This window comes from Anopheles coluzzii, chromosome 2 (genome assembly GCF_943734685.1).
Source record: "Anopheles coluzzii chromosome 2, AcolN3, whole genome shotgun sequence".
Lineage (NCBI taxonomy): Eukaryota > Metazoa > Arthropoda > Insecta > Diptera > Culicidae > Anopheles > Anopheles coluzzii.
Window position 1 is genome coordinate 69,740,483 of NC_064670.1, and position 25,682 is coordinate 69,766,164.

A 25,682-nucleotide genomic window follows, 5' to 3' on the forward strand; every position below is an offset into this window, starting at 1 on the left:
CAAACGTAGATGAGCGATGCGCAATGTTAAACTTGTATTCATTTAATATAATGTACATTGTAGGCCCTATTTCAATCTCAAGACTACGAATACGTGCAGCTGTCATCATCGTATAAGCTTTCACCGAAACGTGCTGCTCCTAAACCACTTATGTATTCAACCGGAACAATGTATGTTCACACTGACGTTGAAGGTGTTCCATTTTTGTTAAATCCTGGTCTTAAACAATATAATACACATGTAAGTAAACATCATTTTTCAAGCATCGGTTCAACAACGGTGAATGGTAGCTATTATGATAATAATATTATGGTTTTCATTTTAGGTTCCAATAAAATATGATGTAACAGGAGTACAATTACAGTACGATTTTCAGTTAGAAAGACAAGTGCTATGCACAACAAAATCGCAAAACGACCAAGTAACAAATCCATTTTTTCAATGAAGCTATGAAATAAAATAGGTTATATTATTGTTTTACATGAAGCTTTTGCTAAGTTTTTCGTTCTATTGAACGAAAGCAAATTTTAGAATTTTATGAAATATTTTTCTCCATTTCAAGCTGATTTGATTTTTTCGTAGTATTTAAATTAATTTTCAATGAAAATGTTAAAGTATGTAAATGAAGTTGGTACATCAAATTGACATCAAGAATAATTTTATTGAGTCATTATTTTATAGCTATCAAAAGCTGTATAGCTGTATCATTGACAGCATCCACTGAACAAATGTATCATGCCTCCAAATTGGATATCACATTAGATTTCAAACATTTTATTGGTAGAAGTTACTCTCCATACTCAATCTAACATTATGTGCTATCATACGATACGATTTTTTGAGCACGAATCGTTTCTAACTTCGAATCACTGCTGAAAAAAAGTATTGAAAGATTGCTAGTAACATATCCGTAATTATCAGTAACAAGCGGATGTTTTTGCTTCTCGATTTCACCTTAGTGATTCCTACAAAGTGATTTAAGCAGAAATCGTTGTTTATGATAATTGCAAACCTGATATGTGATATTAATATATAAGTTGACAGTTGACAGTTGTCTGCTAAGCGCACGTGCTCACTTCACTCTTCGTAAAAAAAATATTTTATTGTGTTATCTAAATTTATTTTTGATTTTCTTCTGGTTTATCGTGACCATTAACTGTATCCTGCGATCCTGACACCATTTGCTCCTGTGATCCGTTCCTGTTACTGGTGCAAATCTACGGATATTTCCCGCGTCCCTGGCGTATACATCCAATGCGCAGCTATAATCGAAGAAGTTTGTTATGCCTGTTCGGTGCCACTTGAATCACTTGTTGATGGTATCTCATGCTCATACTGTGATGGCCTTCACCACATTACGTGCACTAATTTGCCCTTGACGGTGATCGAAGAGGTAAGACGGACAGCCTCTCTTCATTGGAGTTGCACCGGGTGTACGAGCGCGATCGCTAACCCAGATAGTAAGGCAATCAAGGGAACGGGTAATGCAGGTTGGTTTTCAGGCGGCGCTCTTTGCCGCTGTTGAGGTAATGAAAACTACCCTAGTTCCGCCGGTGGTGTATGAGATTCGCGAGGGCTTTGCCGCAATAGGTGCGGTACACCAAGCTCTCAGCTTGTGCTCCAATGCATTGCCCTTCCGAGTGGTAAGCGCAGAAGATTGTTCCGAGACGTTGTTGCATGCACGGAAGCCATTGTTGTTAATAATGTTCCTGCACCAGCTATCACAAACACTAGTAATACTTACCAAAACAGTCATCCTTCACTACCACCAATAATTACTGGAACCGATAACACCACCACATTGATAGCAACTAGCCCTGATTATATATGGCTGCACTTGTAGAAGCTTTCCACATCCGTCACCGTGGAACAGGTAGCGGAGATGGTAAAATCGCAGCTAAACATCGTCGATGTCCTCGCTTTTTGTTTATTGAAAGCGGGAACATCTGTTAGTTCTGTTAGTGCATTGACGTTAGTCGTTCGGAGTCGTTCGGAGTCGCCCGGAGTCGGAGTCGTCCGGAGTCGTTCGGAGTCGTTCGGAGTCGATCGGAGTCGTTCGGAGTCGTTCGGAGTCGTTCGGAGTCGCCCGGAGTCGGAGTCGTCCGGAGTCGTTCGGAGTCGTTCGGAGTCGATCAGAGTCGTTCGGAGTCGGAGTCGTTCGGAGTCGTTCGGAGTCGGAGTCGTTCGGAGTCGTTCGGAGTCGTTCGGAGTCGTTCGGAATCGTTCGGAGTCGTTCAGAGTCGTCCGGAGTCGTTCGGAGTCGGAGTCGTTCGGAGTCGTCCCGAGTCGTTCGGAGTCGTTCGGAGTCGTCGACTCCGGACGACTCCGGTCGACTCCGGACGACTCCGAACGACTCCGACTCCGGTCGGATCTAGACGTTCCATTTTGCTTGAGTCGGAATCGAACTAACAATAGTCGGAGTCGGATCGGAGTCGTGGGTGCGCTCCATACAGCACATCACTACACCAAACATCAATAGAATGCACAGTTCAAGCCAGAAGCATTTCATTCAATATTTCAACAACACGCTCGTACGCTGACGATCTCATTCCAACCCACACACGGTCACCACGGTCCCTCGTATTTAACTGTATACTATCAGAATGTGCGTGGTTTGCGATCCAAAACTGATGAATTCCGCTTAGCAGTATTAGAAGCAGACTATGGTGTTGTGGTACTCACTGAGACCTTCCCACCGCTCTCCTATTTGGAGACATGTACCGTGTTTCCTTCACTGCGACAGAAGCGCCACAAACAGTTCTCACTCACGAGGTGGTGGTGTGCTAATCGCGTTGAGTTCTATTCTTTCCTCACATGAGCTTCCTGTACTTCAGCCGACACTCGAATTCATCTGCATCTACATCCAGCTTTCTACGTATCGAGTATACATATCCGCTGCCTACCTCCCTCCAAACCACAGCTCGGATGAAAGTAAAATAAATGCATTATTGTACGGTGTCAACTGCATCTGTAGCGCATTAAATCCGAACGATAGATTCGTGCTCGTCGGAGACTTTAATCAATCCGCTATCTTGAGGTCGCCGGCTCAATCGAACCACGAAACCCCTTTTATGTTTTTCGACCCTCACTCCCGCTCAACTCGCAGCGCCCACTTCTTCGATGGGTTGCATCTGAACGCGCTTTACTCCTCGAGGCGAATTCTCGATTTAATCTATGTAAACTGCGTGGGAGCAACAACCTCCTCGCCTATACGTGTCAGCGATCTTCCGTTACTGCCAATTGACTGCTACCACCCACCGCTTGAATTCGATTTGGATATAAGCACACCTGTTGTTAAGTTCGCGATTATTAATTCCGTAACGAACGTGTCAAACTGAAAATTCGCGAGGTGCGCGATCAGCTTAAACTAGAAACCGGGTACGCTGCGTGTAAAAGCGTAATAAATATGCGTCACAAACACTAACACACGGCACTCACGCGTACGTACACTTATGTACTATTTATCCTCGGAAAGGATACACTAACACCCTAAAATTGTATGGGCTTTCAGGGGTATAAAAGGGACCGAACTTTTAATAAACAAACCATTCGGATTTCGAAACTCTAAGAAACCTTGTCTTTTTTAATTTTGCATATTTGGATCAGAAAGAAATCTCTCATCCCTCTTCACCCCTTTCTGCGGCATAGGATCCTCAAATTACTTGAGAGAGCAACTAGCGGGAAGGTTAATCATTGGTGTCGAACGGCTGAGATGATCGCTGTTACCCGAGCGGGTTTGACTTACAAGTCCGCATCCTTCGCGTGGCCCACAGATCCGTTCGCCGTAGTAACACCTCTAATGATTACTTGCACTATCGCCCCAGAAAGAAGGCTCAACTACGCTCGCACCGATTTCGCTAAACTCAAGAGACTAATCTCCTCTTTTGACGATTCTTTCCAATGCTCGAATTTTACATCACTTGACCATGCTACAGACGAATTCTCTAAGTCAGCGGTCGGCAAACTTTTGAGGCAAAGGGCCAAATTAAGTAAATGATCGAGTGCCGCGGGCCAGAAAAATGCGGTTTTTTATCATTACGCTTAAATCATTACATTTAAAAGTTTTAGAAACCTTTTAGGTATTATTGTTGTTTTTCTGTAATAAATTCATGCAGGCATAATTCAAAATTGATGATACTTGCTTTAAAAACTAATTGTAATATTTAATCATTTGGGAATCGGCAATAGATGTCCAAAAATGTGATCAGTAAAAAATAACAAATAAGGATCAATATCGCTTCTTGAAGAACCCATACTTTCACGCCGCAAAAAATATTGCGGATATTCCGGGAATGATACAAAAATCGTAACGGCTAAAAAACTAGCGAAGCAAACGTGGAGTCAGAAATTATTACAATGCTTTATGGACATGCCATGTCAGATAAATTGATAACTGATTCCTTACGAAACAGCACTTTGACAACAACAGGGGTTTTGAAATGTTCGCTTTTGCGAAAATATCACTCAAATAGTTTGAAGATAAATCCACTGATTGTGTGAAATTAAGAAGAAAGAAAAAAACAAAATAAAAAAAAATATCGCGTGAAAATGCTGTTTTACTATATTTAAAACATTGTATTGTATGTTTTGCGTTGGCGAACGTCAAATGCTCTCCCATAGCAAAGTCGAATGCAAAACTTTAAATAAATTCATTGTAACCAGGCTTTATCGTATCTAATCAATATAAAATTTCGTATGCGATTTCCTTCATTCCGAATGTCTTATTGTCGTGTTCAACAATGTTAAAATTACATATTGGTTGACAGTTGAAAATTGACAAATTTAGGGGTTTATCAAGGGGTTATTTTCACCTGCTTAAACAAAACGTCAAACGTCAAACCTGCAAATATGCACTTTGAATAGTATTGTCCCATGAGAGAAACAGACAACCTTTATCACCTCACCTTGACACCTCTATCACTCGAACCATGGTGGTCAAATAAGGGAACTAACCAACTTAGAAGTGTGCGCGAACAACGAATGACACCCCGTAGCGTCTTAAATAATTAACTTTCAAATGATGTTCATGTAAAAAATTTGTCTCTCCTAGTTTTTTTCTACAGCTAGCCGAAAAAAAGGCATTTTTCATGCAAACGTTACGGGGATATTGATCTTGAGTTCTAACATATCGATCGATCCGTCATTCCATAGTCTTCTTCTTCTTTTGGCTCAACAACCATTGTCGGTCAAGGCCTGCCATTCAATAGTACTTAGTAATTCAATAGCAATTAAAGTAGAAAGAGTTCGTTGGCATAAAATGCTATTCTAAAAGATATTCAGTAATTTTTATACGAATAGTTTCTTCCCATCTTTCAAAATCAGTCAAAACCATTCGCGGCCGGATTGAATGTTGCGGCGGGCCGCATTTGGCCCGCGGGCCGGACTTTGCCGACCGCTGCTCTAAGTTTATGCGAGCTGTCTTGATGGAATGCGTTCCCATAAAAAAACATGCCGCGGACCGCCATGGGGTGATCGCACTTTACGTGTCCTGAAAAAAGCGAAACGAGCATGTGACCGACGGTTCACAGCGTCGCGGTTATATAATCTATATATCTATAATCTATAGACTTTATAATAGACACTGTCATCGCAGATATATACGGCGAATCGAATGCAACCTGCAAAAGAACCTTCGTTATTTTTGGAACATCGTGTACAGCACGGGCAAATCATCGGGCCTCCCCGGTACTATGCATTTCAAAGGAAAATGCGCTGACACTTTATATATATGAGACATATGCGAACTATTCGCAACGCGTTTCGAAGACAGCTTTGTGTCTAACAACAATCATCCCGACGCTGTATCCCATGCACGACAACTGTACCTCGAGTAGCGCCGCGATAGGTCAGTGTTTCGCTGACAAGTATCGATGTAGAATCATACTTTGTTCGAAGCGGACTTTTCAACACTTGATCGTCCAGGCGATCATAGAAACCCAAAAGGGGTTTCCCTTACTGGAAACGTTGGAGTTTAGAAGCCTTACCTTGGGAAGGGGGACATAACTAAACTCTTGAAATAAGTTAGAAGGCGAAGGTTTTAGGCAGCGTAATGTCCTATCTTGGCAGTCCGAACGAATCTGACCTGCCACGGTCGGAATTGGTTTTATTTATACTCAAATGAAGTTAAGGTTTCGCACATTTGGTTCCGGGTTTTTATGTTGGAAAGTTATTGTTTTCACTCAGCTAGTTACGTTTGTCTTTTGTTGACAAGAACGATGGTTCTTGCCACTAAGTTCCTGTTTTGAGTTTAATGCATATACTGTTCCTGCTTTGGGTTAAAATGCATAAACTGTTCCTGCTTATGTTATACGTTTCGGTTGGTTCTGATAAGTGTGTCACAATTGTTTTTATATGAACGGTGTGGTCTGAGACTTCCGGCTGTGTATGGTATGATCTGATTTACTGAGTGTGTTATAATGAATGTGTTACAATGGTGTGGCTTGGCTTTTCAAAGTGTGTTACAATGTGTCTATGGCTGATAGTGTGTATTACAATATGTTCTGTATAGCAGATATGCTACATTAGGACTAATTGGAAACATGAGGCCTCGGGCCCACGGGGCTATTTCAAGCACTCATTTAAGTTTCTCAAGCACACGAAACTTGTTCTCAGACGCGACCCGGTGGCCGTCGTAAATTTTCTCACTCTGAGAAACTGATATAGCCATTCAAGCTATATTTGGAGCTTTGAACAAAAAATAAGCTTCGATCGAAGAAACGATCGCTGCATCGTCAACATTCTCAAAGATTCTCAAACCGATTATGTGCCGATTCGACAAACGTTGAGAACGTAAGTTTTTCAAAAGCACGCATGAGTGCTTGAGAAAATGAGCGTTGAGAAACCCCATCGCCACGCGGCCTGACGCGTGCGATCCGTGACCCCCTGTGCATCAATACGCTTTACTGTGCTCTTGTTCGACCGTTGCTGGAATACGCATGCATTGTGCTTAGTCTACTCAGGTTATGGCACGGCTAGAGTCAATTCAGCGGAGAGCAACACACTTTGCCCTTCGTGACTGGCACCGACGGCTCAATACAAGGTTCCTGCTGCTGGGGCTCCCTAAGCTCGCAGACTGTATTTCGACCAGCATGCCAGGTTGGCATTCATCACCGGGCTTCTTAACGGAAGTATCGACTGTCCTGTGCTGCTTTCGTGGGTTCAGCTATATGTGCCAGTCAGATCTCTTCGTGCCCGCTCAATGCTGGCTATTACATCACCCGGACTTATTTTGGTGCCCACGACCCCATGATCTGCATGACCCGGTTGCTAAACTCTATTAGCAACATTTACGAGCCCTGTACCACGGCGCTGGAATTAGCTACCCGTATTCGTACAACAAATAACTAACTGGCGCTTCCGGTGTTTATATGTATACGTAGAAGAGCAATTTCGAATGGGCTATGAAGTTCCTTGATAATACAATACACATTAAACATTAAACTGAATGACTTAGATTCTTCTTTATTACAAAAACTCACCAATCTCTAACACCAACACTAGCAGCCGCATGACTCGTCTAACATCGGGTGGAAGCCGATGTCGGCACGTTCCATGTATTTTTATTGCCAAACTTTATGCTTCAGCATTCCGGCCGCCAGATTTTTCTATCGGTACATCGTTCACTGGTAAATTGCTATTTTGGTCTGGTAAATTGCTATCATAACAGTCTTCTGTATGATTTGTTATTTCCAAAACCTAATGTTACTATTCTCGCAACATTATCTTTACCCGGATGTATGTTCTCAATTTTTCTTAATGGCCATTGTTGCTACGTGTGTAGCACTTGGTTCGTTGAGTCGCAAACGGTAAATGTAATTTTACAAACTGTCGTTTATTTGAGCAGTTTTAAAATAGGTGCTGTCTTTCCGCGTTCTAATTTGCAACTATCCGCGTTTCGCGATGGCGCCCTGTTCCAGATCAGCTGTTTAGCAATTAACTTGATTGACCCTTTTAGTGACCGTCGCCAACCTTTTCTCTAATTGGCCCTAATCTTGGTCATATATCTGTCTCATAATTTTATCCTTATCTGTTGTTGTACTCTGGCGCCATCTGCTGCGATTCTTTCTACCTATGCAAGCTCATGGGACATGACAGCTCGATGTATGTAAATATCTGTAAATATCCTAATTCGCCTGTCAAATTACATGTGGCCTATATCGTGCCAACAGCCATCGACTGGTGTGTTCTTATTGAAGATAAATGTAGTTTTCAACATTTATTAAATTAAATTGCTCTGTAATGGGATGGGATCCGAAGACCTCCGAGGGATAACATAGGCTCTCCCATCCAACTCCTATTCCGACACGTCCTCGTCGTGCAGAGTGGTAACATGTGCCTCCATATATCCTAGCTTGGGTACACGGGCTAGATCCAACCCCTTGGGCGGATGGTGGCATATGGCGAACAAGGAGGGGGGTGGGTATCCCGGGAAACTGGGTGCCTGGACGTCGGGGGGGGGGGGGGGGGCAGCCCGACGCTAAATAAAACGGCCACGTGGGCACAGGGCCAGTCACCCAGTCTCATGGAACAACTGACTACAGAAAGCATCAGAAGGATACGAAACCGACTTAACGATACCGACCCAACGCAATGCCCCCGGACAACGATTAAAATGGGCTCATGGAACGTACGCACTCTTAGCAAAGCCTGAGCCTTGAAACAACTTGATGACGCCCTAGCCACACTGAGCATGGACCTCGTAGCTTTACAAGAGATTCGGTGGCTAGGGAACGGTGTGCACAACAGGCGCGGTAAGCATTGCTACGACATATACTACAGCTACCATGACCGCCACCGCGTGCTCGGAACGGGTTTCGCCGTAGGTCCCCGGTTGGAACCCGCAATCATGGATTTCAAGGCTATAAACGATAGGCTATGCACCCTGCGCATGCGAGGCAAATTCTTTAATATAAGCCTCATAAACGTTCACGCCCCTACCGAAGATAAAGAGGAAGAGGAGAAGGACCTTTTTTACGGCCGTCTCGCTAGAACTATAGATGCGTGCCCCAGGCATGACCTCAAAATCATCCTGGGGGACTTCAACGCAAAAGTCGGTAGGGAGCCAATGTACCGCCAATACACTGGCTGTCACAGTCTGCATGAGCACAGTAACGATAATGGTAGTAGATTGGTCCAGTTCGCCGCATCGAACAATCTGGTTGTAGGAAGTACCCAATTTGCGCGGAGGGACATGCACAAAATGACGTGGGTGCACCCGGATGGCGAATCCTTCAACCAGACCGACCACGTGTTAATAAGCCGCCGACGACAGTCGAGCCTGTTAAACGTCAGAATTTATCGAGGAGCCAATATCCGATTACTACTTGGTTGGCCTAGTGATACGTTGTAGAATCGCCCGCCCCCGCGACAATGGGGGCGGAGAAAACACGCAGCCTAGGCTCAACACGGACTCTCTAAGGGACATTACTGTCCAACAGGAATTCAAAGCCGCTTTAGAAGAGTCTCTACTACCAGAAAACAGATATTAAACTACGAGCGAGAGGTGGAACGCTCTAAAAACAAAAATAATAAACTGTGCAAGAAATATACTCCCACCACGTCGTGGCAACACCAAATCTGGCTGGTTCGACGATGAATGCAGACAAGTGACCGAACGTAAGAATACTGCATACCGAGCAATGCAGCAACGGCATAGAACGCGGGCATGCGCAGAGGAATTATCACGGCTCAGACGCGAAGAGAAACGAGTTCACCGCTCCAAGAAGCATGCTTTGGAAGAGCAAAACATGCGGGAACTCGAGCAAACCAGAGAGGCGTACGGACCGACACGAAAGTTTTACCTAGCGATAGCAGGTCACCGATACTACGTTGTACCTAAGGTAACCTGCTGTCGCAACAAGGATGGAGATCTGGTCAGTAACCAGCCAGAGGTCCTCTCTCGGTGGGCTCAGTACTTTGATGAATTACTCAATGACCAGTTTAACGAACAGCTAGAAGCGCCGCTAGCAGATAGTCTCATGCTACTGCCACCTAGCATAGAAGAAACACGAAAGGCTATCCGTCGGCTGAAAAATAACAAGGCACCCGGAACCGACGGAATTTCAGCCGAACTGGTCAAGAATGGAGGTGCACGACTAGAAAACGAGATTCATCAAATCGTTACTGAGGTGTGGGATAGCGAATCGATGCCTTGTGATGTGTCTCGGCATCATCTACCCCATATACAAGAAGGGAGACAGGTTGGACTGCAACAACTACAGGGGTATTACGGTGTTGAATACCGCCTATAAAATATTCTCAGTGACCCTTCAAGATTGCCTTGTCCCGCACGCGAAGAGTCGGTTTGATAGTTTGATGTTCGGAAACTATCAAAGAGGATTCCGAAACGGAAAATCTACCACTGATCAGATCTTCACCATGCGGCAGATCTTTGAGAAGATGGCTGAATACAGACACGACACATACCATCCAAAGCCGCATATGATAGCATAGCCAGGGTAAAACTGTATGACGGTATGATCTCTTTTCGAATCCCGGCCAAACTGATAAGGCTAGTTAGAATGACTATGACCAACGTCACTTGCCAGGTGAGGGTGGATGGAAAGCTTTCAGGACCTTTTGCTACCACCAAAGGTCTGCGCCAGGGGGACGGGCTTGCTTGTCTCCTATCCTCTCCAACCTGGCGCTAGAGAGGGCCATCCGTGACTCGAGGGTGGAGACTACGGGAACCATCTTCTATAAGTCAACCCAGATCCTGGCATACGCTGATGATATAGACATCATTGATCTGCGGCTCTCCTATGTAGCAGAAGCCTACCAAGCGATCGAGCAGGCGGCAGAGAACCTCGGATTGCAGATAAACGAGGCAAAGACTAAACTGATGGTGGCAACATCAGCGGGCCTACCAATAAATAATCAGAATCTACGTAGGCGTGACGTGCAGATAGGTGACCGCACTTTTGAAGTCGTCCCAGAATTCACCTATCTTGGGTCAAAGGTCAGCAACGACAACAGTATGGAAGTTGAGTTGCGCGCAAGGATGCTGGCTGCCAACCGGTCATTCTACAGCCTGAAAAATCAGTTCACCTCAAAGAACCTGTCGCGACGGACGAAGCTGGGACTATATAGTACCTATATAGTTCCAGTACTCACATACGCCTCTGAGACATGGACACTGTCCAAATCTGACGAAACCCTCTTAGCCGCGTTCGAGAGGAAGATGCTCAGAAGGATACTTGGCCCCGTATGTGTGGAAGGACAATGGAGGAGCCGCTATAATGACGAGCTATACGAGATGTACGGCGACCTCACTGTCGTACAGCGTATAAAGCTCGCCAGGCTCCGGTGGGCTGGCCATGTTATACGCATGGAAACGGACGACCCAGCCCGTAAAGTCTTTTTAGGCCGTCCACAAGGACAGAGGAGGCGTGGTAGACCCAAATTGAGGTGGCAAGATGGCGTGGAGGCGTCCGCCATTAAGGCCGGGATAACGGACTGGCAGACGAAGGCGCGAGACCGTGAGTGGTTTCGGACACTCCTGAGGCAGGCCAAGACCGCAAAGCGCCGGATAAGTAAGTAAGTAATTCCTAATTTACAACTTTTTCCATAGATTTATATAAAAACCGTATAATTGCCAAAGTTCTACGCGATTTCATAATTCGATTCTTCTTTTAATGCATTATTATTCTTCTTCTTCTTTGGCTCAACAACCGATGTCGGTCAAGGCCTGCCTGTACCACTTATGGGCTTGGCTTTCAGTGACTAATTGATTTCCCCCCATAGCAGGATAGTCAGTCCTACGTATGGCGGCACGGTCCATTTGGGGATTGAACCCATGACGGGCATGTTGTTAAGTCGTACGAGTTGACGACTGTACTACGAGACCGGCTAATTATACATTATTATACTTGTGTTTATATATATCTATTCACAATTAAATCTTTAATATCCTATTTACCTATGGTAATCCTAATCCTACTACTAATCCTATTTACCTAACTATCTATATCCTATATATGATAAATCCTATCTATCTGGCTATCTATATCCCATACTTCCGTTATTCCCTATCTCTAAATCTATGCCTAATCTATTGACGTATTGGTACCAACCTTATTATTATTTTTTTTTTGTCATAAAATAAAACTAAAACCTAAAACTAAATAAATAAAACATAAAAACTTTTTTAGCCTATTGTTGTGAATTTTTTCCAACTTTTTCCATTTCTTACCACGCAATTTTGATTGCTCGGTATCTCCACTACCTCATATGGCCCTCTCCAAATACCTTGTAGTTTTTGCCCTACACCTGTTTGGTTATTCCTCACCAAAACCATTTCTCCCCACATGGGCTGTCATTCATTTGCACTTTGGTCAGACTTTGCTTTTCTCTTTGTTTTTGAATTAATTAAATTTTCTCTAGCAATAGCGTGTATTTCCCTTAGTTTTGTTCTTAATTCCTCACAAAAATCCGTATACGACTTTTTACGATCTGTTTTATGGAATATTGATGTTGGCAATCTAGCTTTCTTACCGAATACCAATTCGTAAGGAGTAAACCCTGTAGAGGAGTTTACACTAGTATTGTACTCCATCGCAAAATATGGCAATACTCTGTCCCACGTCTGATAATTTTTTCCCACAAATTGTCTCAGATGAATTTTTAGCTCTCTGTTTGCTCTCTCTACTACGTTCGCTTGTGGATGGTATGCCGAAGTATTAATTTTTTTAATTTTCCATAACCTAAAAGTGTCTTTCGTGACTTGGCTCATGAAGTTTGTGCCCTGATCTGTTACTAATTCTGATGGGGTACCTACAAGACAGATTACCCCTTCAACAAACGCTTTTGCAACCGTTGTTGCCTCTTGGTTTTCTAAGGGAATAACTATAAGATATCTTGTAAGATCATCTTGAATGACAATCCCATAATTGGTACCCCCCTCTGATTCTGGTAGGACAACGATATCCATATATAGTTTTTCAAATGCGTATTTCGAGGTAGTGGTAACTTGCATAGGGATTTTGTTAAATTTTCCAATCTTATTGAGTTGACATGACTTGCAACATCTGACAAACCCTTTGTAATGGGTTCGGACGATAGTGACGGTCGCCATGTAATGTGATGATCGTATAACTGCACCTCCAGTACCGTCGCGGTAGGTCAGTTTTTACTGACATGAGCCGAGGTGGATTAAAACTTCGTTCGAGCGGACTTTTCGACACTTGATCGTCCAGGCGATCATAGAAACCTTTAGGAGGTTTCCCTTACTGGAAACGTTGGAGTTTAGAGGCCTTACCTTGGGTAGGGGTCATAACTAAACTCTTTAAATGAGAAGTCGATAGATGTAGGATGGGCATAGTCCTATCCTGACAGTCCGAACGAATCTGACCTGCCATGATCGGAGTTGGTTTTATTTATACTCAAAAGAAGTTAAGGGTTTCTCACATTTGGTTCCGGGTTGTATGTTGGAAAGTTATTGTTTTCACTCAGCTAGTTACGTTTGTCTTTTGTTGGCAAGAACGATGGTTCTTGTCACTAAGTTCCTGTTTTGGGTTTAATGCATATAGGATAAATGTACCAATAGTGGTGCAATTTGTGGTGGTACAGATGTGTTTTAATGGATTTAAAGTGTCAGGAAGGACAATTTGTGAATATTTTAACACATAACAGTTGGAATATGTTTTATCTTCGCAATCACAACCATTTTTACCATGAACTCCATCAAATTTACGAAAAAATACATATTTTTGTGACTGCTTCGTTGTACCTATAATGGTGGTATGGTTCCTATAGTCGTCGTATTGTGTTCCTATAGTGGTGGTAAACAAAGATGCATCAAAAATAGTGTATAATATCAATGAAACTTAGTTTCGAAGCTGTTTTCGTATGAATATCAAGGATTACTACCATAATATTGGTTTCTTGCGTAATTTGATCGTAAAAAATGTATAAATTTGATCGATGAAACTATTGACCAAAGTACTGCATCACACCTGTCGTCAACCTACACTCGGAACAGAAAGCTTGATTTGAAGTAAATTTTTCATTCAGCCATATAAGCGAATTTTGGCCTTTGTTTGGTAAATTACTTACAGAAAACTCATTTTTGTTGCTTATTTTAATGAAAACAGTATGACAAGTCAAAAATGTCGTCGAAAACAATCTAAAATTACCTGTTTTTATTGATTTTAGAGCTAGGACCACTATAGGAACATGCCTGTTTGGTGTACCTATAATGGCACTATCGTGAAAAACACTTAAAAATACGTAAATATGGTCAAAAGCCAATGAATTTGAATAAAACAATATCATTTGATAACAATTATGTTAAAAAAACTAATAATTGCGTTGTTATGTGGTCATTTAGAACGTTAACAAAAATATGAATATCGTTATGAAATCCTAAGGATTTTGGAAAAATGTAGATACCTTTCACAAAATAATGGATTTTTCGGATACTAATAAACGGAATGGCCCCATTTCATTTTTAAATCCTTTGTAAAAGGCTAGAGACCATTTCACACTATCGTAAATAACTTAACTACTATTAATTTATCGTATGAGACGCATTTGGTACTAGCACCACTATAGGTACGTTTACCCTACTGTTCCTGCTTTGGGTTACATGCTGTTCCTGCTTATGTTGTGCGTTTCGGTTGTTTTTGATATGTGTGTCACATCTGTTATTTGTTTGAATGGACGGCCTGAACTCTTCCGGTTGCGGTGCTATGGTATGATCTGATTTACTGAATGTGTTATAATGAATGTGTTACAATGGTGTGGTTTGGCTTTCCAAAGTGTGTTACAATGTGTTTATAGCTGATAGTGTGTATTACAATATGTTCTGTATAGCAGATATGCTACACCTCCTCCCATTAGGAGAATAACGAAAATAATGAAATTGTTTGAAGTTATTCTTTTCATTTAATTAAGATACGTTTTTAGTTATGCTTATTTGATTTACTAATATAATCGTTTCTTATCTCTTAAGGCGGGTAATATTTTATGTAAATAGATCTATTATCTAGAGATAACGAATTGGGAATATTTAATTTTCTTCTAAAATATTTAGATTCTCCTATGATTCCTTTGTTGGGTTCATTTCTACAGTTTTCTGCTTTTATAGATCTTATGACTTTTAGTATGGTAATAACATTATGAAAATTTTCTTTCAGCTCGTTTGGAATCTTGTCATAAGTAACATTATTTCTTGGTTCTTTTACATATTCTTCACATAATGTGGAATAATTAATTTGTTTAGCCTTATTATCGTGGCAATATAATTCATTGTTTGATTCATTTATATACTTTTTCTTTGATTTGATGTTACGTTTTATTTTCTTCAAATGTTTTGGCTCAGTTGCATGATTGTCGTTGCAATTAATTTCATCATTTATATCCATGTTGTCTAGCAGTAATGAACTCTTGGTTACTTGTTCTTCAACCATATTTTTCTAATTGTCATCACTTGTAGTAATCATTTGAATATGTTGTTTGTTTTCATGTTTATAATCATTGTTATTATCATTTTCATATTCTTTTGTTAAGTTATTATTTTCTTTAATCATTCTTTGATAGTAATCTCTTGATCTTTTCATATCATTATTTGTTTCATTATTTGATGCATTTCTTCTTTTTGATTTATCTTCATATTTTCTGTCATTATAGTTTGCTTTGCTGTTAATCTTTTTATAATACTTCTTAGCATGGTCTTTCATTTCAATAGTATTTCTATAATCTTCATCATTTTGGTGGTAAATATGATTCTTATGTAATTGATTATTATTATTGTTGAACTGTTCATAATTTATGTTATGTTCTGTTCTGATGTAATAACATTGCATTTTATTGGATTTGTTCTGAATACTATTGTTATAATTGTATTCGCGGTTATTATATCCTTGGCTAACTTGACTCTGACTACTACAATTGTTTAACTGATGGTGGCGTTTATAGAAACTGAAGTTGTTATTATTTCTATAACTGTAGTTGTTGGATGTTGTTTGAGTTGTTATTGATTGATTAAAATTTGGACAAATTTGATAATTAATTAGGGTGTCTTTATGATGAAAATCCCTGTTGTTATTTCTGTTATAGTTATTTGATCCTTGGAAATGATGTATCTGTGCGATGTTCTGCCTAGATTCACATTCATTTACTATTCTAGACACTTCGTATTGTTATATATATATTGTTTCAAATTTTCCTGCTGTTAGGGCTGTTCTTGAGTCTATATTTGTAATTTTATCAATCAGAGTTTCCACTCCTTTTCTAACTGCCAATTCGTTTGCAACATCGGCTGGTATATTTTTTTGTATATATAACATTTTTAATTTTTCAGTAAGCTCTTCTATCTCATTGCATAGGATTTTCGTATTCTTTGTCTTTAGTGCTTTCATATCGGATATTATATTTCCTAGTTCTATCTTTTTCTCGCATCTTGATCTTATATCTTCCACAATTTCTGCTACTGTTGATACATTTGAAATTATTCCTGATTCAGCTTTTCCTGTTAATCTGGTATAAATAAATTCAATTCCTGATCTACTGGAATCATTTTTTTGGCAAATTGTATCGATCTTATAAATGAGTTAAGTTGCTCGTTTGAGCCATTATACATGGGTATAAGAGCCAAAGCGTCTTCCAAATTGAACTGTGCCATTATTCGCGTTTTAATGTATTTCAATTCCGTTAAATTGTTTGAGATTATATAGTTTAATTAAAAAAAATTATTTTGTTTGATTTGTGCTGGACATATAGGTTATAGAAAATGTTCTGTAGTGTTTGTATTTATCTTTTTTTAAACTTGATGCTCAAAAAAATCAGTATCGAAAATATAATTGTTTGTTACTTCTTTAATTATTTGCTGGGTATAATATTTTAATATGCTACCATTGATAGTAATAACTTGATTCTTTTGCGTTTCTTTGCGTTTGGGCATGTCTGTTGCAGCGCAAACTCTAATGTTTGGCTTGCCTTCGCATTTTTGTTCAAATTTGCTTTTGTCATTTTTGTGGATAATTATCTGTATCTAACATGCAAGGGGGATACATTCCTAACCTGTTTTTTATGCTGCTCTTGCCAATTTATACAGCCTCGTTAGTAATATTTCAAATTTACGATACCTTCTTTAAATACATAGCATGTATTTGTTGTTGTTGCTGTTGCTGATGCTACGATCGTTACCGGTGCTTGGTGTTTAATCGGTGCTAGGTACATACTCGGTGTTGGATGTGAAGTTCTGCGATGTCATCAGTCGTCGCTCGATGTTCTGTCGGAGTTGGGACACTTGTCCATTCTTGCGTGCCAATCCATATTGGGCAGTAGGCTCGGTTTGTCTTTTCGTCTTCCACGGTGGGAACGGTTGTTCCTTTCAATCACACTGACCACAGCTTGTTTTGCACTGCACTTTATCATTCCATATCACTTGCTCCAAGAATCGTATAGATTGCTATACTGTACTGTGCTAAACTTAGGTTGTTGTTAAAAGTTAGCATTTTTTTTTCTATAGTTTCCCATTTCAAGGTTACTCTACTAGGTAAACCGATCGCATAAGCGTTAATACGTTTTTACACATTTAGGTAGGTTCTCACAACACTGTGTACGGTTAATGTTTGTTCATCAATTAAACATTCATTTCGCACTTACACTGCACTAAATGTTTTTATTTTTCATTCTGCACTGTACGGGACTTGCTTGTAGCTGTTCTTTCATCGTTATTGTTTTTGTTTATATATGGGTTACTTGCGGCAGCTGCGTTGATGAATGTTCCGTAATAAAAAAATGCACATTTGACACTTTTTTCACTTTCCGTCGAATGCCGGTTATGGTCACAATACTTTTGGTTCGTCACACGACACTTAAGCTTTACGTTACCGTTGTACGTATCACATTTTACTTGAAATAATTTTGCTTAAACTTCTGCCTATCGATTGCAGATTAAGGTCACGGTCGCCATGTAATATATTCGGATGATAGCTAAGGTCGCCATGTAATGTGATGATCGTACAACTGCACCTCCAGTACCGTCGCGGTAGGTCAGTTTTTACTGACATGAGCCGAGGTGGATTAAAACTTCGTTCGAGCGGACTTTTCGACACTTGATCGTCCAGGCGATCATAGAAACCTTTAGGAGGTTTCCCTTACTGGAAACGTTGGAGTTTAGAGGCCTTACCTTGGGTAGGGGTCATAACTAAACTCTTTAAATGAGAAGTCGATAGATGTAGGATGGGCATAGTCCTATCCTGACAGTCCGAACGAATCTGACCTGCCATGATCGGAGTTGGTTTTATTTATACTCAAAAGAAGTTAAGGGTTTCTCACATTTGGTTCCGGGTTGTATGTTGGAAAGTTATTGTTTTCACTCAGCTAGTTACGTTTGTCTTTTGTTGGCAAGAACGATGGTTCTTGTCACTAAGTTCCTGTTTTGGGTTTAATGCATATAGGATAAATGTACCAATAGTGGTGCAATTTGTGGTGGTACAGATGTGTTTTAATGGATTTAAAGTGTCAGGAAGGACAATTTGTGAATATTTTAACACATAACAGTTGGAATATGTTTTATCTTCGCAATCACAACCATTTTTACCATGAACTCCATCAAATTTACGAAAAAATACATATTTTTGTGACTGCTTCGTTGTACCTATAATGGTGGTATGGTTCCTATAGTCGTCGTATTGTGTTCCTATAGTGGTGGTAAACAAAGATGCATCAAAAATAGTGTATAATATCAATGAAACTTAGTTTCGAAGCTGTTTTCGTATGAATATCAAGGATTACTACCATAATATTGGTTTCTTGCGTAATTTGATCGTAAAAAATGTATAAATTTGATCGATGAAACTATTGACCAAAGTACTGCATCACACCTGTCGTCAACCTACACTCGGAACAGAAAGCTTGATTTGAAGTAAATTTTTCATTCAGCCATATAAGCGAATTTTGGCCTTTGTTTGGTAAATTACTTACAGAAAACTCATTTTTGTTGCTTATTTTAATGAAAACAGTACGACAAGTCAAAAATGTCGTCGAAAACAATCTAAAATTACCTGTTTTTATTGATTTTAGAGCTAGGACCACTATAGGAACATGCCTGTTTGGTGTACCTATAATGGCACTATCGTGAAAAACACTTAAAAATACGTAAATATGGTCAAAAGCCAATGAATTTGAATAAAACAATATCATTTGATAACAATTATGTTAAAAAACTAATAATTGCGTTGTTATGTGGTCATTTAGAACGTTAACAAAAATATGAATATCGTTATGAAATCCTAAGGATTTTGGAAAAATGTAGATACCTTTCACAAAATAATGGATTTTTCGGATACTAATAAACGGAATGGCCCCATTTCATTTTTAAATCCTTTGTAAAAGGCTAGAGACCATTTCACACTATCGTAAATAACTTAACTACTATTAATTTATCGTATGAGACGCATTTGGTACTAGCACCACTATAGGTACGTTTACCCTACTGTTCCTGCTTTGGGTTACATGCTGTTCCTGCTTATGTTGTGCGTTTCGGTTGTTTTTGATATGTGTGTCACATCTGTTATTTGTTTGAATGGACGGCCTGAACTCTTCCGGTTGCGGTGCTATGGTATGATCTGATTTACTGAATGTGTTATAATGAATGTGTTACAATGGTGTGGTTTGGCTTTCCAAAGTGTGTTACAATGTGTTTATAGCTGATAGTGTGTATTACAATATGTTCTGTATAGCAGATATGCTACACCTCCTCCCATTAGGAGAATAACGAAAATAATGAAATTGTTTGAAGTTATTCTTTTCATTTAATTAAGATACGTTTTTAGCTATGCTTATTTGATTTACTAATATAATCGTTTCTTATCTCTTAAGGCGGGTAATATTTTATGTAAATAGATCTATTATCTAGAGATAACGAATTGGGAATATTTAATTTTCTTCTAAAATATTTAGATTCTCCTATGATTCCTTTGTTGGGTTCATTTCTACAGTTTTCTGCTTTTATAGATCTTATGACTTTTAGCATGGTAATAACATTATGAAAATTTTCTTTCAGCTCGTTTGGAATCTTGTCATAAGTAACATTATTTCTTGGTTCTTTTACATATTCTTCACATAATGTGGAATAATTAATTTGTTTAGCCTTATTATCGTGGCAATATAATTCATTGTTTGATTCATTTATATACTTTTTCTTTGATTTGATGTTACGTTTTATTTTCTTCAAATGTTTTGGCTCAGTTGCATGATTGTCGTTGCAATTAATTTCATCATTTATTTCCATGTTGTCTAGCAGTAATGAACTCTTGGTTACTTGTTCTTCAACCATATTTTTCTAATTGTCATCACTTGTAGTAATCATTTGAATATGTTGTTTGTTTTCATGTTTATAATCATTGTTATTATCATTTTCATATTCTTTTGTTAAGTTATTATTTTCTTTAATCATTCTTTGATAGTAATCTCTTGATCTTTTCATATCATTATTTGTTTCATTATTTGATGCATTTCTTCTTTTTGATTTATCTTCATATTTTCTGTCATTATAGTTTGCTTTGCTGTTAATCTTTTTATAATACTTCTTAGCATGGTCTTTCATTTCAATAGTATTTCTATAATCTTCATCATTTTGGTGGTAAATATGATTCTTATGTAATTGATTATTATTATTGTTGAACTGTTCATAATTTATGTTATGTTCTGTTCTGATGTAATAACATTGCATTTTATTGGATTTGTTCTGAATACTATTGTTATAATTGTATTCGCGGTTATTATATCCTTGGCTAACTTGACTCTGACTACTACAATTGTTTAACTGATGGTGGCGTTTATAGAAACTGAAGTTGTTATTATTTCTATAACTGTAGTTGTTGGATGTTGTTTGAGTTGTTATTGATTGATTAAAATTTGGACAAATTTGATAATTAATTAGGGTGTCTTTATGATGAAAATCCCTGTTGTTATTTCTGTTATAGTTATTTGATCCTTGGAAATGATGTATCTGTGCGATGTTCTGCCTAGATTCACATTCATTTACTATTCTAGACACTTCGTATTGTTATATATATATTGTTTCAAATTTTCCTGCTGTTAGGGCTGTTCTTGAGTCTATATTTGTAATTTTATCAATCAGAGTTTCCACTCCTTTTCTAACTGCCAATTCGTTTGCAACATCGGCTGGTATATTTTTTTGTATATATAACATTTTTAATTTTTCAGTAAGCTCTTCTATCTCATTGCATAGGATTTTCGTATTCTTTGTCTTTAGTGCTTTCATATCGGATATTATATTTCCTAGTTCTATCTTTTTCTCGCATCTTGATCTTATATCTTCCACAATTTCTGCTACTGTTGATACATTTGAAATTATTCCTGATTCAGCTTTTCCTGTTAATCTGGTATAAATAAATTCAATTCCTGATCTACTGGAATCATTTTTTTGGCAAATTGTATCGATCTTATAAATGAGTTAAGTTGCTCGTTTGAGCCATTATACATGGGTATAAGAGCCAAAGCGTCTTCCAAATTGAACTGTGCCATTATTCGCGTTTTAATGTATTTCAATTCCGTTAAATTGTTTGAGATTATATAGTTTAATTAAAAAAAATTATTTTGTTTGATTTGTGCTGGACATATAGGTTATAGAAAATGTTCTGTAGTGTTTGTATTTATCTTTTTTTAAACTTGATGCTCAAAAAAATCAGTATCGAAAATATAATTGTTTGTTACTTCTTTAATTATTTGCTGGGTATAATATTTTAATATGCTACCATTGATAGTAATAACTTGATTCTTTTGCGTTTCTTTGCGTTTGGGCATGTCTGTTGCAGCGCAAACTCTAATGTTTGGCTTGCCTTCGCATTTTTGTTCAAATTTGCTTTTGTCATTTTTGTGGATAATTATCTGTATCTAACATGCAAGGGGGATACATTCCTAACCTGTTTTTTATGCTGCTCTTGCCAATTTATACAGCCTCGTTAGTAATATTTCAAATTTACGATACCTTCTTTAAATACATAGCATGTATTTGTTGTTGTTGCTGTTGCTGATGCTACGATCGTTACCGGTGCTTGGTGTTTAATCGGTGCTAGGTACATACTCGGTGTTGGATGTGAAGTTCTGCGATGTCATCAGTCGTCGCTCGATGTTCTGTCGGAGTTGGGACACTTGTCCATTCTTGCGTGCCAATCCATATTGGGCAGTAGGCTCGGTTTGTCTTTTCGTCTTCCACGGTGGGAACGGTTGTTCCTTTCAATCACACTGACCACAGCTTGTTTTGCACTGCACTTTATCATTCCATATCACTTGCTCCAAGAATCGTATAGATTGCTATACTGTACTGTGCTAAACTTAGGTTGTTGTTAAAAGTTAGCATTTTTTTTTCTATAGTTTCCCATTTCAAGGTTACTCTACTAGGTAAACCGATCGCATAAGCGTTAATACGTTTTTACACATTTAGGTAGGTTCTCACAACACTGTGTACGGTTAATGTTTGTTCATCAATTAAACATTCATTTCGCACTTACACTGCACTAAATGTTTTTATTTTTCATTCTGCACTGTACGGGACTTGCTTGTAGCTGTTCTTTCATCGTTATTGTTTTTGTTTATATATGGGTTACTTGCGGCAGCTGCGTTGATGAATGTTCCGTAATAAAAAAATGCACATTTGACACTTTTTTCACTTTCCGTCGAATGCCGGTTATGGTCACAATACTTTTGGTTCGTCACACGACACTTAAGCTTTACGTTACCGTTGTACGTATCACATTTTACTTGAAATAATTTTGCTTAAACTTCTGCCTATCGATTGCAGATTAAGGTCACGGTCGCCATGTAATATATTCGGATGATAGCTAAGGTCGCCATGTAATGTGATGATCGTACAACTGCACCTCCAGTACCGTCGCGGTAGGTCAGTTTTTACTGACATGAGCCGAGGTGGATTAAAACTTCGTTCGAGCGGACTTTTCGACACTTGATCGTCCAGGCGATCATAGAAACCTTTAGGAGGTTTCCCTTACTGGAAACGTTGGAGTTTAGAGGCCTTACCTTGGGTAGGGGTCATAACTAAACTCTTTAAATGAGAAGTCGATAGATGTAGGATGGGCATAGTCCTATCCTGACAGTCCGAACGAATCTGACCTGCCATGATCGGAGTTGGTTTTATTTATACTCAAAAGAAGTTAAGGGTTTCTCACATTTGGTTCCGGGTTGTATGTTGGAAAGTTATTGTTTTCACTCAGCTAGTTACGTTTGTCTTTTGTTGGCAAGAACGATGGTTCTTGTCACTAAGTTCCTGTTTTGGGTTTAATGCATATAGGATAAATGTACCAATAGTGGTGCAATTTGTGGTGGTACAGATGTGTTTTAATGGATTTAAAGTGTCAGGAAGGACAATTTGTGAATATTTTAACACATAACAGTTGGAATATGTTTTATCTTCGCAATCACAACCATTTTTACCATGAACTCCATCAAATTTACGAAAAAATACATATTTTTGTGACTGCTTCGTTGTACCTATAATGGTGGTATGGTTCCTATAGTCGTCGTATTGTGTTCCTATAGTGGTGGTAAACAAAGATGCATCAAAAATAGTGTATAATATCAATGAAACTTAGTTTCGAAGCTGTTTTCGTATGAATATCAAGGATTACTACCATAATATTGGTTTCTTGCGTAATTTGATCGTAAAAAATGTATAAATTTGATCGATGAAACTATTGACCAAAGTACTGCATCACACCTGTCGTCAACCTACACTCGGAACAGAAAGCTTGATTTGAAGTAAATTTTTCATTCAGCCATATAAGCGAATTTTGGCCTTTGTTTGGTAAATTACTTACAGAAAACTCATTTTTGTTGCTTATTTTAATGAAAACAGTACGACAAGTCAAAAATGTCGTCGAAAACAATCTAAAATTACCTGTTTTTATTGATTTTAGAGCTAGGACCACTATAGGAACATGCCTGTTTGGTGTACCTATAATGGCACTATCGTGAAAAACACTTAAAAATACGTAAATATGGTCAAAAGCCAATGAATTTGAATAAAACAATATCATTTGATAACAATTATGTTAAAAAACTAATAATTGCGTTGTTATGTGGTCATTTAGAACGTTAACAAAAATATGAATATCGTTATGAAATCCTAAGGATTTTGGAAAAATGTAGATACCTTTCACAAAATAATGGATTTTTCGGATACTAATAAACGGAATGGCCCCATTTCATTTTTAAATCCTTTGTAAAAGGCTAGAGACCATTTCACACTATCGTAAATAACTTAACTACTATTAATTTATCGTATGAGACGCATTTGGTACTAGCACCACTATAGGTACGTTTACCCTACTGTTCCTGCTTTGGGTTACATGCTGTTCCTGCTTATGTTGTGCGTTTCGGTTGTTTTTGATATGTGTGTCACATCTGTTATTTGTTTGAATGGACGGCCTGAACTCTTCCGGTTGCGGTGCTATGGTATGATCTGATTTACTGAATGTGTTATAATGAATGTGTTACAATGGTGTGGTTTGGCTTTCCAAAGTGTGTTACAATGTCTTTATAGCTGATAGTGTGTATTACAATATGTTCTGTATAGCAGATATGCTACACCTCCTCCCATTAGGAGAATAACGAAAATAATGAAATTGTTTGAAGTTATTCTTTTCATTTAATTAAGATACGTTTTTAGCTATGCTTATTTGATTTACTAATATAATCGTTTCTTATCTCTTAAGGCGGGTAATATTTTATGTAAATAGATCTATTATCTAGAGATAACGAATTGGGAATATTTAATTTTCTTCTAAAATATTTAGATTCTCCTATGATTCCTTTGTTGGGTTCATTTCTACAGTTTTCTGCTTTTATAGATCTTATGACTTTTAGCATGGTAATAACATTATGAAAATTTTCTTTCAGCTCGTTTGGAATCTTGTCATAAGTAACATTATTTCTTGGTTCTTTTACATATTCTTCACATAATGTGGAATAATTAATTTGTTTAGCCTTATTATCGTGGCAATATAATTCATTGTTTGATTCATTTATATACTTTTTCTTTGATTTGATGTTACGTTTTATTTTCTTCAAATGTTTTGGCTCAGTTGCATGATTGTCGTTGCAATTAATTTCATCATTTATTTCCATGTTGTCTAGCAGTAATGAACTCTTGGTTACTTGTTCTTCAACCATATTTTTCTAATTGTCATCACTTGTAGTAATCATTTGAATATGTTGTTTGTTTTCATGTTTATAATCATTGTTATTATCATTTTCATATTCTTTTGTTAAGTTATTATTTTCTTTAATCATTCTTTGATAGTAATCTCTTGATCTTTTCATATCATTATTTGTTTCATTATTTGATGCATTTCTTCTTTTTGATTTATCTTCATATTTTCTGTCATTATAGTTTGCTTTGCTGTTAATCTTTTTATAATACTTCTTAGCATGGTCTTTCATTTCAATAGTATTTCTATAATCTTCATCATTTTGGTGGTAAATATGATTCTTATGTAATTGATTATTATTATTGTTGAACTGTTCATAATTTATGTTATGTTCTGTTCTGATGTAATAACATTGCATTTTATTGGATTTGTTCTGAATACTATTGTTATAATTGTATTCGCGGTTATTATATCCTTGGCTAACTTGACTCTGACTACTACAATTGTTTAACTGATGGTGGCGTTTATAGAAACTGAAGTTGT

At 38.3% G+C, this 25,682-nt stretch overlaps 1 protein-coding gene across 4 annotated transcripts in view; it reads left to right on the forward strand.

Moving 5' to 3' along the window:
• Positions 1–25,682, forward strand: part of LOC120948642 (uncharacterized protein K02A2.6) — a 112,409-nt gene that overhangs the window by 63,058 nt on the left and 23,669 nt on the right. For 2 of the 4 annotated variants that reach the window (XM_040365223.2, XM_049605566.1), the window contains exons 4-5: positions 64–240; positions 326–480. The exons of the other annotated variants lie outside the window; for them this stretch is intronic. In XM_040365223.2, the coding sequence (XP_040221157.2) occupies positions 64–240; positions 326–445 (297 nt within the window). In that variant the 3' untranslated portion in view covers positions 446–480. Of the gene's footprint in view, positions 1–63; positions 241–325; positions 481–25,682 lie in introns of those variants that run through there. 4 annotated transcript variants of the gene reach the window in all.